General features: G+C 31.0%; 2 protein-coding genes across 5 annotated transcripts in view; one reads left to right on the forward strand and one right to left on the reverse strand.

Annotated features, from left to right (window-relative positions):
• LRP1 (LDL receptor protein 1) overlaps positions 1-12,533 on the forward strand; it is a 68,281-nt gene extending 55,748 nt beyond the window's left edge. For 3 of the 4 annotated variants that reach the window (XM_088193193.1, XM_088193194.1, XM_088193197.1), the window contains 10 exons: positions 1,536-1,742; positions 1,812-1,935; positions 2,269-2,426; positions 2,507-2,615; positions 9,698-9,808; positions 9,874-10,028; positions 10,093-10,298; positions 10,380-10,541; positions 11,474-11,597; positions 11,664-12,533. In XM_088193193.1, the coding sequence (XP_088049319.1) occupies positions 1,536-1,742; positions 1,812-1,935; positions 2,269-2,426; positions 2,507-2,615; positions 9,698-9,808; positions 9,874-10,028; positions 10,093-10,298; positions 10,380-10,541; positions 11,474-11,597; positions 11,664-11,834 (1,527 nt within the window). In that variant the 3' untranslated portion in view covers positions 11,835-12,533. The remainder of the gene's footprint in view (positions 1-1,535; positions 1,743-1,811; positions 1,936-2,268; positions 2,427-2,506; positions 2,616-9,697; positions 9,809-9,873; positions 10,029-10,092; positions 10,299-10,379; positions 10,542-11,473; positions 11,598-11,663) is intronic. The other variant, XM_088193196.1, reaches the window with a different exon arrangement.
• On the reverse strand, positions 12,474-18,498 carry DNAlig1 (DNA ligase 1). Its single transcript, XM_088193198.1, has 10 exons — positions 18,358-18,498; positions 18,135-18,293; positions 18,019-18,072; positions 17,199-17,949; positions 16,845-17,133; positions 16,626-16,782; positions 14,314-14,504; positions 13,983-14,250; positions 13,744-13,906; positions 12,474-13,470 (listed from the first exon to the last, which is right to left on the reverse strand). The coding sequence occupies exons 1-10, from the start codon at positions 18,397-18,399 to the stop codon at positions 12,779-12,781; spliced, it is 2,766 nt and encodes a 921-aa protein (XP_088049324.1). The 5' UTR covers positions 18,400-18,498; the 3' UTR covers positions 12,474-12,778.
• Positions 18,499-19,295: the final 797 nt, after the last annotated feature.

Below are 19,295 nucleotides of genomic sequence, written 5' to 3' on the forward strand. Positions count from 1 at the left end.
ATTCTGGCCATATTTTTTTCCAAACATGGTTCATTGTTGTTAATTTTAATTCCTTCCATGATTCACTGATGCTGTCAACAGCATCCTTGATGTTATAGTTTTTCCAAAATGTTTTAATTGAAGATTTACCATCGGTTTCCCTTATAAGTTGTCGGAAAGTTTGGCGTAGGTAATATGCCTTAAAAGTGGCTATTGCACCCTGATCCATTGGTTGGATCAGAGCTGTTGTATTTTTCGGAAGGTACTCAATCATGACATCTTCAGATAGTTCGGATAAATTAGTAGGATGCCCTGGTGCATTATCCAAAATTAGCAAAGCCTTGTTGCTTAGGTTATTGTCTCGCAAATATTTTTCACTTCTTTTTTTGCCGTTATAGCGAAACATTTTAGGCCGTAAATCGAAAACGTACCTTAATTGAAGAGGGCCGTTATAGCTAAAGGTCGTATAAAGAGCAGCCGTATAACGAGGTATTGGTGTACTTAGATAAAATTTAAAAATTCTTCCTAAAATACATCATTTTACAACACTGGCTTTTAAAATCCTAAAATCATTTTTGCGATTCAATAGAATACATCGTACATTTTGAGTTATAGATTATAAGAATGAATTTACGCTTTATGTATGAATTTCGAAAATGCATACATTAACTAGTCTATGTATGCACTGTCAAATCGCTTCAGTTACAGTGCACAAAATAATAAGTAATGTAACTAGACACTGTATAATCTCACAATTTGGTGTTTGTCAAAGTATTCAAATTAAATAATTTATATATTTAACCACTTCTCGGTCACAGTACTTTTTCAAAAATAACTTAAAAACGTCTGGCACGGACCCACCCTTTCCTAAGCAGAGGTATAAAAAAATGCAGCCGTTATAAAACATTTAAAAATATTCGTACAAACTTAATTTTTAATGAAAAAAGGCTATGATCATTTTTAAGATGAGAATTCACAAAATACAAATTTCTGAGTTAACTCGGACATGATCAGGAAGGGGTTAATAAGTCTTTAAACCATTTATGCAAAGTAAATCTTGGTGCCAATTTATATAATCCTACTTTTGAGTAGAACCGTTGCAAAAAAATATTCATGGGGTGTTCACTGTTCTGACCAACACTAATTTTTTTTATTGGCTCTACGATTAGTCGTTCGCGATTAGGTTGGTTGTCAAACACGCTCGTCTGTCAATTCTTGTTCATTGCTAATGTAACTAGCTCATGTCTAATGTAACTAGCTCATGTCGGAGAGCTCACACACTCACTAGTTAAAGCATGCATTATCTAGTGAAAGTTTACACGAAATGAAGCATTGTAAGCTTTGACTAAAATTCATAGTGTGTACAGGCCAGATCTTATTTTTATCGTATACTTTCTACTAAACTTGTTTAGTATGCCTTACGTTATTGCTTCTCTGTATATTTTTTTGTGCAGTAAGATAGGAATACAATACTAATGTTCAATTTTATTAATTAATCAATGATTAAGAAATTCACTTCTATTGGACAAATTTATAATAATACTTTTTGCATGCAGTCTGAAGTGAAGTGCATTATTGGGTCGACTACAGTCATGTCGTGTTCATTGCACTGTGCCGCGGGTGGAACTTGCGAAGCTATCGACGGAGTCGAACGTTGTGCATGCGCGCCTGGATACGGTGGCATACGTTGCGAACGGTACAGGTGCGCTAGAAGGTGCATGCATGGTGGAACATGTAATCCACAAGCTAACGGATCGCTGAAGGTGCTTATAATTTTTATATAACATTAACCAAAAATCTTGAGTATAAAATACAGTCAAATATTATTTTAGTGTGCCTGTCCACCACAATTCACTGGAGAACGATGCGAAACTCCAGTACTTGACTGCGAAGGAAAATGCAAAAATGGTGGCTCTTGCACGAAAACAGGATGCCATTGTAAAATACCATATACTGGTATGTACTTTTCTGTTTATATTTTATTAGATCGCTGCTTAGTTCTGACTATTTTTTCGACAATGATAAGCATTACAGTAAACATGTGATTGCAATCAATATATATTATTATTATAATTATTAATTCCAATGTCTCAAACTTTTTTTTTCTGTATAATATTATTCTGCATATTTTTATAGAGGCATTCCTTAACATAGTTTAATCTAAATGAAACATTTTTTATTATATAAAAATTAAGACTTTCAGTAATAATTTTATTTTTAAATATTAAATAAGTAAAATACAGAATCTTTTGCAACAGTATAATCATTCCAAAATATTTAAATTTATAGGCTCTCATTGCGAATTGTGCGGCGGAATGGAATGCCTAAACAACGGCACTTGCAGATATGAGTCAACCCCTGTATTTTTCCCTCGTTGCATATGCGTAGACGGCTGGAAGGGACCTCAGTGTCAAACAAATATTTGCATGGGATACTGCATCAACGATGTTAGTATTAATTCTATCTTTACTTGTATACATATACATTATCAAGCGCTGTTGCTATGTTAAACTTTATTGTTTATCAGGACTATTGCAAAGTAAACGATCGCAATCAACCCCAATGTCACTGCCCTGCTGGTCGTTCTGGAAGTCGCTGCGAAGAAGATATGTGCAAAGATTTTTGTAAAAATAACGGTTAGTGATTTTTTAATGTTTTTGTATTTTGATGGTTTATTCATATAAAATGTACACCAACGCCCTTGACATTAAGTATGTTTTAATTAATTTATTCGATGCTCTTATGTGTATGTCAAATAGTACGAATACGTTAGCATAATGCTAACATAAATAGGTGAAAAAGAAATCACTTGTTTTTATGTTAGTGTGGTAACTATTTGAAGACTTCTATTTTGTTGTTAAAATAAGCTAATGCTGTGTAGTATGCATCAGATAAGAAATACACAGATCCGTACGTAAATAATAAATATTTTATTAATGTTACTAAAGTTAACTAAATTATTTTAATATATTTTTTAATAGTTACTTTTATATTGCTAATAATAACATAGCATCAGATTTTATAAAATACAACAGTACGCGCAGTTCATACATATTTAGGATAGAATAATATCTTTTAAATTTAATGAATTATCTACGTTTAATAATATAGAATATATTGGTTAATTCATACCTCTTTTTTGCATAAGTTATAGTGTTCTCAAATATTGTTGTATCTAGAGTTTCCAAATATTCCTTTTTTCAAGTATTCGAATATCGAATAGTTAATGATAAATTATTAAAATATTCGAATACGTACATAAGGTTTTAAAAAATCAAAAAATACAGTTTGAATAATGAATAATGGTCATACATACAAATATTTTTATGTTAACATTAAAATATATCTATTTGTTTTAATTTAAAAAGTATAGAGCATTGTGTGTCTCATACTTACAATCAGTACAAAGTTTGATTTTAATTACACCTGTTGTTATTAATATTACAACTTGGTATGCTCAAAATTTTTTACCATATTAACCCATTACCGCCCACCGTACACGCTTGTGTACACCTGTTCGGTGCATGATTTGGTGTTTTCTTTTTATAATTATTAAGGAAGTAATTACTTATTTCGAAACTATATAATAGTAGTGAACTATAAAAAATAAAATCTGGCAATAATGCATAAATAAATGTCATCGTAATACAGATTTAAAACAAGATTATTTAGATAAAATGTTTTTTTTTCGTTTTTTATTATAAATAATAAAATATTTTGACTTATTTTTTTATTATTATGTATATTTATACTCGACTATAACGTGAGATACTATTAGTATGCCAATATTTTTCAATTATCGTATGTTAGGTTATATTTTATTGCCCTTTACACAAGCGTGTACAATGGGCATCTGACCGTCAACCAATTGTTCAGTCCGCATTGTTGCACAATTTCAGGCGATGATAATAATGAATCTTGATACACTGTCTATCATGTTTTTGAATGATAAAATGAGACCGTTGTGCCATTTTGTTCAGAGAAACTTGTGCCAGTGGGGAGTTTTTCATGAAAATTTGCCTGTGGATGAATCTATGATTAAATACTTTGGCCATCATTCAGCCAAACAATTCATTATGGGAAAACCTGTGCGATTCGGTTATCGGAATTGGGATGCAACAAGTTCAGACGGCTACTGCTATGCATTTGATGTTTATTGCGGTAAGTCTATGGAAGTTTATGCTGATCCTCTCAGCGCGAGAGTCGTAAAATCTCTGCTGGAAAAGATGCCGTTTGTCCCAAATGTTACTATAGGAACCAATTTTGACAGTATAGAGCCTCTGGGAAAACTGAAAAGATGGTGCAAGACTCAAAAGCAAAAGGTGGAATTCAATATTCCAAGACTGTTCATAAATTACTACAGAGGAATGGGTGGTGTTGACCAAATGGATCAGTTCACTTGTCTTTACCAGGTGTTTATAAGAGGAAAAAAGGTGGTAGGTAATCTTCACCTACTTTAATGGATATGACCATTTCTAATGCTTGGCGACTGCATGTTTTACTCAGCAAGACTGGTTAGGTGACGCGTATGGATCAATTATTGTTCAGACGGACGATTGTTCGAGGCATACGACGGACAAAAACGAAAAATACTTGGACTAGAGTGAAAAAATAACTCATCAAAAAACCATTGCGTTGTTTTATTTGCCATAATCGAGGTCGCTGGCGTTGCGACCTGTGTAAGAAAACGTAATGTGTTGAGCGACCATGCTTTGGACAGTTTCACTCAAAAACTGCCCATTGTACACAGCTCTGTACAACCCTTTATTTTCTAAGCTTTATATATATATTATATATACATTTATCTAAATTTTTATTTTCCAATACTTTTCTTTTTGTAATAAATAAATTTTGTTTTTCGTGTGAAAAAGTTGCCTTGTGAACAATGTTCGTGTGAGAAATATTCCACGTGAGCAATCTTCATGTGACGAATTACCATGTGAGCAATAGTTGTTCACCACATTTATGTTCAACAATGTAAATTATCAATATAATTATAAAGTATTTTGAAAACAAGATATTTTTAAATTAAAATCATATTGCCATCTGTGATATAAACAGACATTATTTTTTATATATTTTGCCGTTATCTTAAATATACATATATATGTATATTGATCATCTATGTTCGGAATTTCGCTGTGCAATTTTCGTTTGCGCAATAATCACCGAACCATTAAAAGCATATAAATAAGAAGATAAAATTCGCAAAACAAAAAATAACAACTAGGCTGTAGACAATGAAGAAGTAAATAGGAAAATTTAATACCTAAATTGTAATGTACAAAATTTTGATAGTCATAATACACAACTCAGTATTTAGAGTTGATCGTTTTTTTGGTATTTTTAGAATTATTATATTATAAATAAATATATATTTTTTATTTCTATTACAAAACATTTTTTAACTAATTACTTCGATTTTTTAATGAATTTGTATAGCCGCCATTTTGAAACAAGATGGCGAATCAGACTGGCTAATGAACATAGTTGAGATATTAACAAGATCTATTTTTATCAATAGAATTAAAACTACGGCAGTTATCGTGTCCTCAAAAACTTAAATGACAAAAAACATTTTTTTTTTATTTTAATCTTTATGTTTAAACCTTTTTCACTTCTTTTTTCTTTAACATTTTATAACAGAACCGCCATTTTGAAACAATATAGCGAATATAGGCTGGCTATCGAACTAATTTATTTAATTTATAAAGTCAATTTTTCGGGAAACTTCTAGAGAAATCCAATGTATGTATCGAAAAATTTATTTAAAAATCTGATTTTACATTACTTAAAATGAAATATTGATGTTAATTAACTGCAATTATAATAAAAATAAATTTATACAAATCCAAACATTAATTGTAAAACTTTTTGTAATTCAAAAATAAACAAATCTTTAAGGTAAAATAATTTTATTTTGTGATAGATTGAGATTAATATAAATTTCCAACATAGCCCACATGGATCTCGATGCATTTGAGTCTGTGTTTATTAAGATATCGACTTATTCGTCGTAGAAATATCTCACCTGCTTTTTTTCGACACCCAACGCGCGCAGTTTCTGATAGTTCTGGACACTTGGCATTGTTAATAATGTTTACATATATCTAAACGAAATTTTTGCTTGAAACCTTGTTTAGCTTCCAATTTAAACATTGTCCATAATTTAATATTTATTATTACACAAATAACCATTATTTTAACTCTCGAAACCAGACATTTATCTAAAGTTTTCGCTACACATACATACGTATAAATTATATTTAATTCCAGTGATAATATATTAACTATATTGGACGTGAAAGATAATTGTTGACTATTGTTTATTATCCGTGTTTTAATTAAATCGTGCGATCAAGCCAATCCTACCTTCGATCCATAGATCATTCAAATCAACCGTGATGATTCATATGACAGTGGACCTAGTAAGACCAGTGTTAATCGAAGCTTTTTGCTAGCTGGTCGTGCGTCGATACATCGCAATCCGGTTTTTCGGTAATGTCAGTGTTATTTACTGTTCTTATATTTTTACTGTGAAAATTAAAAAAAATCCAACGAAAAACCCAAATAAATCACATATTTTGACCTCCCAGTTAGGACAACCGAATTTTAAAGTTCAATGTCATTACCATGTTTTTTTTTAATGTGAGTCAGTGATTTCCAACTTTTTTTGTTCAATGATTATTACCTGGTTAATCAAATATAATTATGCTTTACATTAATAAAATTTCTGTATCTATTCAAAACAACTACAATATTCAATACATTTATTTACATTTCATTAATTGTTGAATTGTTTCGAATTCGACTATTATTACATATAATGATTATTTCGTAATAATATTCGTGTTTTTTCTAATTTTATATGACACATTTTTTGCATGTACACTGAGTGTACATCACCGATTGCATTAATATCGAACTAATATTTTTTTTCTTTTATTTATGCACTAATATTTTTTCGAAAAAACCATTGCTATAAAAAAGTATAAAATATATTTTTTTGCTTTTGTTTTGCCGCCCGCTACTAAAACTTAATATCTGTGGAAGTTTCTTATCTGATACATATTGAAGACCATATGCTTTTTAATATTTTTTATGTTTATATAAGCCTTCAAATCCTAATATCTGTGATACTAAAAAATAAAAAAACGTATTTTTAAAATAAAATTCAGTAAAATCGCCACAATATGGAATATTACAATTCAATGCTGCAATAATTCTTTGTACTGATAGAAAACTATATATTAGAATTTCTCCTATAAAATAGATCATAATACAGTTTATATTATATTTTTTATAATATTATGTTTATGAAAGCAATAAAATACTGTTATTACATAAGTTAAAAATTGCGATGACAATTAAATCCATCATATAAACGACAATTCCTGTCTCAATAATTGGGCGTATTTTAATTTATAAATCTTACATTATTTAATTGTTGTTCATAATATTAAAATAAAGTTGCATAAAATAACAATTTTATTTAAATTATAACCTCAGACTCACTGGAGCGACACGAACACTAGTATGTCCAAGGCCTTAAGCTTCAATTATTTTAACCATTATTTAAAGAAAGTTTAAAAATAAGTAATGCATATTAAAAACTTTCTACTATTTTTGCATCAAGTTCGATCATTTTGGTCATTATCTCATTATGCATTCAATGCGCAAACTTTTCCATAATCATTATAGCAAAACATCGGATTTTCCTGGCACGTTCCGCGAACCACATACTTACCGATCAAAACTAGTTTTGGCAACGCTTCGCTAATTCGATAAAAGCATTGTCTTCTCGGAATGTGTAGTACATATAACTTCTTATAAAAAAAGTTGCATAACCTCATTTTGTACGCAAGAAGTCCTTATTTTTCGCCTTTCTCGCGATCGTGATGCAACCGTTTTTTTTGCTGTAAATACCCAACGACCTCAAAAAATACGTTTCTTCGAAGTGTTCGAAGACGGTCAATCGGTATTTATTTTTCCTCTTATCTCGTCTAAAGATTACTGGTAATTGCATTTGTATTTATTACACATACCTAATGCTCCTTAGAGATGGACGCAATGATTCAATTAAAACATTATTAACACGCAGCAGTAAGGTTGCTATAGTTTAGTTTATCGTGATACTAAAATAACTTAATAATAAAAGATAGCGTGTGCTGTAGATCGGGCATCGATTTACGAACTATTTACTTTGAGGTAAATTCAACTAAACTAAACACATATTCACATGAGTTCTACGAATTAAAATTATTCTAAGATCTTACATTCTTAAAAAACCGAGTAGACTTTGTTGAAAAAAATAATGACCATTTGTACTAACGCAAATATTGTACAATAATAGTGGTTAAAATAACATGTTACAAAAATTCGAAATTAGATACAAAAAACCATGATTCCCATGCAAAATTACATTATGATTTTAGCTGCATCATTTCTGATGTTTAAGACATAACTAAAACATAAAATGACTTTTTTTTTAAATAAAAAAATATTTATTCCACAAAATAATTGATACTACTTATTCCTCCTTTCACAGATAAAGTAATTTAAATTAATATTTAATAAATAAATTTTAAAAAATGGTAAAAAAAGAGTTTGTGTTTTTTTTAATAAAAACGATGTTAGTGATCGGCGGACGAGGCACCGCCGGTCGATGTCTTCCTGTCGCGGTCCGCCAAAAAATGTGCTGGCAATAATGAATATTCAAATAGGCTCCCCACATAATAATTATTTAATTTAGTTCTAGAATTAAGAACCATTTTTAAAAAATTGAGAATTGATTTAAAATTTTTCCGAAATTATTGTTTTTCAAAGTTTTGTACTAAAAAAGGCAAATTATTTATCCTTTTGTATTATCAGTGATCGTTTTGTAATCAGCTTTGCTCATTTTTATGGAAGATGAATATTTAAGCTCAAATGTAATGGTTTTCAATTAATTCTTATCCATATTATTTTTATAGATTTTCAACTACTTTGTGTTTTTTATAAATTTTCAATATTTTCTAAAATAAAATTAATGATATTTAAAAATCTGAAATTGCCTCTTTATTATACATATATCTTAATGGCAAAATGTAATTATAATCATTACAAAGAAAAAAGAACATAATTATTTTTTTAAATATACCATTGTAACATGACGTGAGATTAGGAAAATTTAGGAAAACCTAATCTGTGATGATCAGTTGGAATTAAAATGTGTGCTATAAATTCTTCGTTCCATATAACGAGTTGTTTGTGCATTTATTTAGGGTAAATCTTCGGATTTTTTCTGAAAAGTTATTCATGGGGTGTTCACTGTTTTGATCATTGTTTGCTCGCTCGCATTTAATCTGTCCAACAGTAATACACCAACAAATAATTTTATAGAACAATTACTTCACATATAGCTAATATAAATAATCCTCAATTAAAATTATACAATATTCACTAATTTTGATCTCCCAGTTGCGTTCATATGTAATCGCACTGGTTTATTTATTTATTTATTACTTTTTTTTTAAGTTGAAATTACATATAACAGTAAGTTAGTTACTATTAAAAAATACATTATTATTTTAATTATAAATATTATCTACTTATTATTACAACAATTATGGAAATATCGCCTTAATTACAGAAACCTGTTTTGGAAAACGACATTTGATAATATGCGCTTGTAGCACTAGCTGCATTTACTAATATGCAAAATTATTTGTCATTTTAGGTGTATGTCACGTATCATCTGGAAGAGTATTCTGTGTGTGCCCTGCTCGATTCACCGGCCATCATTGTGAAGAGCGTCTGTGCCAAGGAAACAATTGCGACATATCGAAAGGTTTGTTTAGCTATAATAAAATAATATTTTAAGAATAAATTCTTATAATAAAACATTTTTTATAGAAGAAGAACAGTCTAACATGTCACCTCGTGAAGGCGAATGCAATCTGAACGGCACTGAGGGAGGAAATAATTGCGAACACAGCGGAACATGCACAAAGACGGCACACTCGATCGTCTGCCGCTGTCCGCCGCAATGGGGAGGAGCTTACTGCAAGGTATTGAATAGTAGCAATTTAAATTTTTTGAGAGTATTATGATTGCATTATATTGTAATTTCAGATTTACGTCGGTCACGACAGCCCCTGCTCCGACAGATGTCAAAACAAAGGAGTGTGTTCAATCGATTCGGTGATAGGACAGCCGCGGTGTCACTGTCTCGGCGGCTGGCGAGGAGAATTGTGTGACAAGCAGGATCCTTGCTGGAAATACTGTCATCCAAGCAACGGTGTTTGCAGATTGACGCCAATAGGAGAACCGGAATGCTTGTAAAATATTTTTTGTGTCCCTTTTTACTGTGATTATTCTCTTATATATTTCATAATATTTATTGTTTTTATTCGCATTAGATGCATCGGCGGATTTGGCGGTTCAAGATGCTTGTTTAGTCCACAACAGATGGCGACTGAACGATCCAAACAAATATGGACTGGAGTAGGAGTATCATTTTTCCTAATCATGCTGGTAGTTGCCGTTCTATCAGTACTATTTTTGGTCTATAGGCGAAGAAGGTAAATTTGATTGATTTATTAATAAGTCATAAGCGGAGCAAGATTCCGCCCGTAGCTTTAGACCCCATATTTTTTGTTTGTTTGGTTCTTATATTGGAGCAGATTTTTAATATTCCTTCTGACTAGAAATAATATACCGGCTTATGTACAACGTTTCTTCCAGTCCTCGATCCTCTGAACAATGAAAATGATTCTAAGTAAACTCTTAAAGAATTCTGACTTTCATATCCCACCAAATGCATAACATTATCTTATTGGGATGTAATCCTGTTCTCGGGGTTGGAATTGGGGGTCCAATCACTGCATTTTACGTTGTGTATTAAAGTAAAGGGTCCACTTTTCACCTTGAGTAACAATTCGACTCAAAAATAAATATTTGTGTTCTAGAATCATTAATTATTGGCATTTTGAGACCCGCTGTGCGAGGTTTTCCTCAGACAATTTATGAGATACATATATTATGCAATTAACAACTTACCTAACTTTTTAAATTTAAGCTTTTGTGGCAACTTTTGTATCGTTAATCTCGGAGCTACTTTGATAACAGCCCTAAATCCTCACTAACAACCTCTAAGGATATTTAATGTCAAAATTATTGGAACGAAATTTTTAGAGACACGTTTGACTCTAAATTTAATGGCATCCCCGCCCATTGCATTACAGATGTTTTTAACAGCTATTGTCACATTATGAGAGTTGAAACTCATACAGCTTAACTGAGATTATTTTATCTCCACTGCCATTGTTATTTTAGGGTTAAAAATATCCTATTACTTAAATATCATTGGTACGACTACTGTTAACAGACACTGAAAGAATAGTGAAATTATCGTTAATTTATAAAGTTATTCATTTTTGCATATGTAAGAAAAAAAACGCAAAGACCAATGGGATTATATTTATGCAACAAACTAATATATTTTTCATTTCAGTAAATCATTCAGCCATTCACATCTTCAAGACAACATAGAAATCAACAATCCAGTATATCTTCAAGGTGCCATTGATGAAGATATAGAACCGATCGATAGAGGTTTTATCCTCTCGTCTGATAAAGTAAATATACTTTTATATTTATATACCAAATTTAAGAAATATTGTAATTTTTATTTTAACTTTCAGAACAGCGGACATTTTGCTAACCCTGTTTACGACTCGTTGTACACGGGTATGGGCGATTCACACGCTGTAGACTCATCCCTAATAGCTAATTCCGCTTCGGCGCAAAACGACATGGCGGCTGATGAAAAAGCCGGTTTGTTGCAGAGTCACGAATCGGACCAATTATCATAATTGTATAACGGTTTAGTTAATTGTAAATATGTGATTCGTTTCGACAATGGATTTTCGTTCCACAAGTAATGAATTTTTGATTCCTATAATTTTAATGTTCTCATACGTTCTTTACGAAACGTGTGATTTTGTGTTAAAAACACTTTGGATGACGATTGTGATTACCAAAGAATATGTGTAATTTCCTATTAAAAAATGAGCTTCTTAGCTATTTTTACCATGTAATCCAAAAAAGTATATAAAGAATTTTGCTCAAATCGTAATGAGAATGCATCATAAATCTCACTAATGTGTAGGGTGAATCTTTAAGTCTCGAGAACTTCGTTATATTTTTATCGATCAATGTAAATATTTTTTTAGTATCATGTATATTTATATTTTTCATGTGTGTTTTTCATAAGTTAGATCGCATTTATCATACGTGCGAGTGATTGTCCATGAATATTAGTGATGTTTATATGTTGTGAACTAAAAATACATATATATGGAGAATTGTGTTTTAAAATTAAGAATAAAAGACAATGTAAGTTATTACAATTGAATAAGATGAACAAACGTTGTATTTGTATACCATAGTATATAAATACATAATGCCATATTCGTTTTTATTAAAATTATATTATATAAAAATTATAAATGTGCCAATCTGTAAATTTAATTTCTATATAAATTTACAATAAATATTTTTTTATTACAAAATGCATTTATTTAAAAAAAAAATTATTACTTAAGAATTTGTACAAAAATGATCATTTATTGACATAAGAGTATTGTATAATAAGTCTTGATAGATTCATCAGTTACTTCTTTATAACAAAAACATAATTTTGCATCAAGTCAAAAAACAGTTAATTTTTATAGTAGGTGAGTTATAACATTTTCATTGTATTACAATTGTATTAAAAATATTTATTATAGCAGCAAAGGAGCGATGCCCACGGTTTTTAATAAAAATCTTCTTCTGCAAAATTCATACCAGTTTTTCCCTGATTTTTAACTTGATCTTGATTACTGTATAACTCGGCTATTTGATGAGCCGAAGTAGCTTCCTCGGCTTTTTTATCTTCTCGTATTCTAATGAATCGTGGAAACCGAAGTGAGATACCTTTCTCAGGATCGACGATACCGATGCCAGCTCGATGCACCGGCGATAGAGACAGATCTCCGCATTTAACCTCCCAAACCTGATTCGGAGCAAACCAATGATCCGGCTCTAACGACGTATCGTATCTGAAATAATTCTTAGCTCCGTCTATAATAAACTCCTTCAAAGTATTAGTATGCGTTTGCAAATCTTCATCGGAGAAACCGGTTCCGATCTTGCATAGAGTCTGATACTCTTCAGTTTCTTTATCATAGCACGCCAACAAGAAACCACCGTATACGCCAGCTCGTTTTCCATGTCCGAGATAACCGCCCAAAACTACAGCATCGATCGTATCTCCGATACCTTCTATATAGTCTTTCTTCAACTTCAACCAATTACGAGATCGTTTCGCTATTTCGTACGTGGCATCTTTTCCTTTGAGAGTCTTAATCATCAAACCTTCGCAGTTACCACGAATACTCTCTTCTAAGAATTCTTGGATCATCTCAATAGTTTGACAATCTTGACTGGTAGCAAAACACCATTCGCCTGAAACATAATTATTTAAATGATTATGATAAATATAACTACAGTAGACCCCCCAATAACACGGTAAATTGGGGACGTGCTATTTGAGTGCGGGTAGTTAGTAGTAAATTTTTTCAATACATACATACGTACGAATCAGGGGCCTGTGATGAGATATTCTCCCTTTGGCTCGCTCACACATAAAGTAACGGATATCCAAATACCATGTCCCTAATTTACCGTGTTATTAGGGGGTCTACTGTATATATCTTTATGATCTAATAACATAAATACCTTCGACTTCTTTGAAATTCTCTTTTAACAACTTGCGCCTCTTTTGAAACGGTTTCCTCACCAAAGCTTCGCCATTTAGATACAATAAATCAAAGATGAACAAACACACTGCCACTTTGATATCAGATTCTTTAGCATCTTTCCTCTTACGAGTCGATAAAATCTAAATATAAGCAAATACAATATTTATGACATATAACTTCTATATAGAAATATCTAATGTATTATATATTATTAACCTGGAACGGTCTTATCATTTTCTTCTCCAAATCCCAAGCCACCGCTTCACAATCCAATACGCAACTATGAACATCCGGTCCTAATGTCTTCATTAATCTCCTCAATACATCAGGATATTTAGTAGTGTTATTTTCTAAATTGCGACTGAATATTGTAGCTCGATCCAAGTCAGGTGTTAAAGAATCATCTACGGTTTTAGACGGAACATGTATTTGTGCTCTTTCCCCGTCGTATTTCCATTCGCATGTGAATTCCATATTTTCAAATCTGTTTTACACGTTATAAATTATTATTAAAAATGATTTTATTTTAATAATAATATATCGTTACCTTTGTAAGACTTCAGAGACTCCTTTAGTGGGATGGGCCAACATGGGTTTGAGCGGAATACCCGGAGTTAGCTTGCAATGGTTAGGCAACTCCATCAATCCATATTTTAAGAGCGTCGGAATGATTGAGTCATAATTCGGACATTCACAATAAGCTGTTTTTAACACACTTGCTTGCTCATCCACAATTGCCTATAAAAACATTTACAGAAAAAGCAAATATAGTTTTTTTAATTTTTTGTTAGTAAGCATCACTAAAAATATGAAAATGAAGCGCTATTTTTTATAGAATAATCTATTGCAAATTTCAAGAGCAACGATTTTTTATAACAATATAATGTAGGTAGGAACTTAAATTAAAATTACAACAATACACAAGGGATGTTTAGAGTTCTAGGATTTCATTATGTTATAAAATCAGAACATTTGGATGGAACATCCTTACTATTGATTGATATCAGCAATTTAATTTGCTACCACTGTTAGGTATACTTCTGCAAAGTTCTGATAATTTTCAAGTTATTAAAGACGCATTAAATCAAGCGTAATAATATTTTATTACCTGACTTGAAAATCATTATGGAATAAGCCCTAAAGATATAAGCGATGCTGCCGATTAAATACTGCAGTCAATGAAGAAAACATTGCTGTAGTAGAAAAGCTAGTGATCGATAATAGACATGTAATCATTTGGGAGATTTCTAATTAAATGGGCATCAGTTCCAGAAAAGTTTATGATATAATTCTTGTGGATTAGTTTACAAAAAGGACTGTAATAAATGTAAAATTTTATTGTGATCGGTTTAGTTGACTACTACGAACAAGAAAGTGAACTATTACGAACAAGACTTACTGCAGTATAATACTACAAAATCAGGTATCGTTCCATTAACAAGTGAAGTTTTAGCAGATCAGCGATGAGAATTACTACATAAAATATCATATATAATATATTATACCCCGTCTATCCCAAATCTAAAAAAATATTTCAGAAGTGCCTTTAAGGCTTCGGTCGAACCTTTTTGGACGTCATCAATGAAAGAAATTTTTTTGGTTAGTGCCAAAAAATTTTCGGTGGCTAGTGCCAAAGCTAAGAGATGGTGCTACTAGAACCAAAAATATGACCAATGTAACTAATTCTCGTGTATTTAGGACAGTGTATATAATATATTATTCTCTTAATAAATAAATAAGGAGATAAACAATATTGTACTAAGCTTCTTTAGAAAAGTGCGTAGTCCTTAAAAAAATGTAGTATTATCTACTTTGAAAAAATATGTATAAATGAGAAAATTACGCTACAAAAAAAATAGTTTTAATATGACATAAATATGGTTTTTAATAGTTACTGATAAATGCTACTTCTCAATACAGGTAGCTCTGTGGACGAAATTGCACAGGATGCACATTTGCATTTTTTTGTCAATTGATCCGTTTTTAAAAGATCAGTGACATTCATATTTATATTTTGTGCTAATATTTTAATTTTGTCGCACGGAATATTCCGGAACCCGCTCTGCTGACGCAAAAACCTAAGTGTTAACCACTTCAATGCCATAAGAGCACAAGTGTGCACATTTTTACAAACATTAAATACACGCGAGTTTTTACAATTTAAGAACCTTATATAAAAAAAGTGCCAATGTCCTTTAATCTAAAAAGGTTAAAATAATCCATAAAATATGTTTTCTTATATTTCGTGTAAATATGAATAATTTAATATAAAGTTTTATATTCCTCATTTTTATAAAATGAGAGATGGTCACAGACACAAGAGTGGAATTCAGAAGAAAATGAAATGTGATTATATATGTATGTATAATTTTAGAAACACAACCTTAAGCAACCCTTTTTTGCACAGGAGGATTGAGCAGCTCATATTACAAAAACGCCGCAAAAACACAAGAGCAAATGCATCACGTGCATACACAGAACAGATATTCTTTAGTCTGCGTACATATCATGTTTCTGTTTCATAAACAAAATTTCTTTTTAAATGTCAAGAGGATACTAATTTATTACATTATTAGAAAAAGAGAAAAAATGTGCAACATGTACAAATAATCTCTGATCAGAAGCATTTAAAATTCGAAAAATATATCAGTTGCAGATCATTTGAGTAATACGACTGTGATTTTTTAACACTTTACATCTTATAATGGAAAGTTCTTTGATTCATATTACTAATAAACCAAAAAAAAGCATTTCAAATAAGCCGGTTGCATCATTTGAGATTATATAAGTGATTATTATACAAGGCACAGCGTCCCGAGCTTTAAATGAGTATAGTGGAGAACAAATCCTCGTATTTACCTTGAATTGTTCTGTTGACAATTTCTTAGATGCATTCAAAACTGTCGGAGGCCAGTCCTCTGATGTAAGAAGTGGTGGAGTTAAAGCACAAGCAGTAGCAATAGCTTGCAATACTGATTGTTCAGCTAAGCCGATACGTAACTTTCCGGCGAGAGATCTAAAGAAAAAATCATTTAAATACAACTCTTATTGAATTTAGAATCACAATAAGCATAATACCTAATAATATATCTTGCTTCTGACGCCCGACAAGCGACAAACAGTGACTGAATCTTATCAACTTTCTTTGACATCACCGCATGTCCAGTCATTTGAGCGATTTCCTTTAATTTATCAAACACTCCCTGAACCGTGAGCGGAGCCGGTTGGAACATCATTCTTTGATTTGACTTTGATTGTTCGGCGACAATTCCGATATCGCCAGTATTATGAACGTCACTTTTGATTTGAGCCGGTGTTCTTCCCGTAGACTGGGCGACGGCTTTGATTAAAGTAGTTTCTGCTACTCCTGAGATTACAAAATTGGTTTTAAAATACAATATTTTTTAATAAATAATTATTTAATAAGCATACCTAATTCGACAGATTCATAAGCAGGCGCTAATTTGTTTAAGCACAAATATACACTCGGCAGAAGATCGTTGGGTGTCAATACGATGACCGATCTAAAAAAGTTGCTCAAAATTTCAACAATCTTAAGCCTCGAAGAAATCTTCTCAATTTCCTCTAACGTTTTAGCTAAAGCCAAATATGGAACTTTCTGATTTCTTGACCATTGAGCGTCTTCAATCGGATGATATTTTGTTTTTGTCGGATTGTATTCATTCTGATTATCTTTCTTGTCCTTTTCAGAAGACTTCAGATCTTTCGTGTCTTTGTTACTTAAAAAAAATGGATGAGCAGTTTTCTCAACCTTGGGAGGAGAAATAATTTCTTTCTTTACCTTTTCTTTAGGTGAATCCTTTTTCTTAGTATCTTTGCCTTTAGTTTTCGTTTCTTTGGCTTTTTTAGTGACTTTTTTCTTTGAATTAGTAGTATCTTTTTTCTTTGAAATAACATCACCATTTGTAGACTTTTTTTCTTTCGGGGAATCATTTTTTTTTGGGGAATCATCTTTTTTAGAATCTTCTTCGACTACATCATCCTCGCTTGAGCTTTCCATTTTAACATCGTTTATTTCCTTTTTGATTCCATTGGCATTCGCTGAAGGCTTTATCTTATCTTTGCCATTTTCGTTGACATTCTCAAATTGGGCACGTTTTTCAGGGGGAGATTGGGGATTATCATCACTGTCGCTGTCTATTAAACGCCTTTTATTCTTCTTCTAAAAATAATAATTTAGAAAACAAATAATAATTAATTCGAAACAAAACTAAAAATAATTATTATTTACCTTGATTTTTATCGGAGAGCAACTATCCTCATCTATGACGTCATTCTTTAATTTCTGAAACATAATAATTATTATAAAAAATGAATTAAGCTTAAAGTAATAAGATATATATTTACCTCTAATTTCAAGGGCGAACTTATGACTTCTTTCTTTTTCTGTGGAGAAGAATCGATAATGGCTTTCGTTTTTATCGAAACAGGTGGAGTTTTACTGAAGAACGACATGATGCTTTTTTGAGCCATATTTCTTGAAGGTGGGAATATAATTTCTAATTGCTATCAAATAATACAGGTTAAAAAGATACAGAATAATGATTAAGGCAAAACAGAATAATCTCACATAAAAACTGTGGTATGCACAACTGCTAAGAATTCTAAGCATAAAAATCAGTAATTAAACGCATCGTAAAAGTGCGTCTCGCGCCTTCACTGAAAACGGCGGCAAACAACTGTCACAATATGTGACCCTAACATGATAAAAAGCAACCATAACAGAAATATAATCTTACATATATTACTTTATTATAGAATAAATAAATTATATAATTGTAGCTTAAAAAAATAATACCATAAAAGCTTTACAACATTTACATATGTAATTTATCAATAAAAAAAACAAATACAGTAAAATGTACAAGATATATGTTTTATATTTATCATAACAAAAATACTTATTGATTGTTTTTTAATAATTAAAATAAATTTACTTAATAATGTCTGTGTCATTATATTGTTTAAAGCAGTTGATTATTTTATTATACGTAAATTAAAAAGTATTTATTTAATATTGTGATTCTTATGTTACTGCAAATTGGTAAACATTAAAGTTTTCAAATATCACAGATTGTGATAAAAATAATTTTAAATGCGCTGTACTACATGAAATACACTAGGTAGCCAAAACATTAGGTACAGTACTACTATATTTGTATTTTGAATTTGAATAAATATTGTGATAAATTTACTGGTTTTAGGTCTTGTTATTTTTTTTTACTACTTAGAAGGTCCGCTCTTTGCTTTAGTTTGAGATTTTAGACGTCGGACCATATTTTCTGTGCATTTTTTTTTTGCATTGTTTGCATTGTGCATTTTTTTTGCATTGGATTTTAGTACTGTTTTCTATATTATTTTTATTGTGTGGATGGCCAGGACAAAATTGTAATGTTTTTTCAGTTGGGAATGCAGTAACGTTCTTGCCTTTGTGGCACAGTGCCGTGACGTTCATAAACATTTACTACTCATTACCAAGGAACTATTCTTCAATTTGTGACAGGAGCC

This window comes from Plectrocnemia conspersa, unplaced genomic scaffold (assembly GCF_051122295.1).
Source record: "Plectrocnemia conspersa isolate PC_06_02 unplaced genomic scaffold, ASM5112229v1 ptg000009l, whole genome shotgun sequence".
NCBI lineage: Eukaryota > Metazoa > Arthropoda > Insecta > Trichoptera > Polycentropodidae > Plectrocnemia > Plectrocnemia conspersa.

What these genes read in the sequence shown, in the direction of transcription:
- DNAlig1 (XM_088193198.1), bottom strand. Translation starts at nt 18,399, where the DNA reads ATGCTTAGAATTCTTAGCAGTTGTGCATACCACAGTTTTTAT. An exon ending in GTCTCTGAAGTCTTACAAAG is followed by an intron (nt 14,251 to 14,313) that starts GTAACGATATAT and finishes CGTGTAAAACAG; the next exon opens with ATTTGAAAATATGGAATTCA. An exon ending in AAATGATAAGACCGTTCCAG is followed by an intron (nt 13,907 to 13,982) that starts GTTAATAATATA and finishes GCTTATATTTAG; the next exon opens with ATTTTATCGACTCGTAAGAG.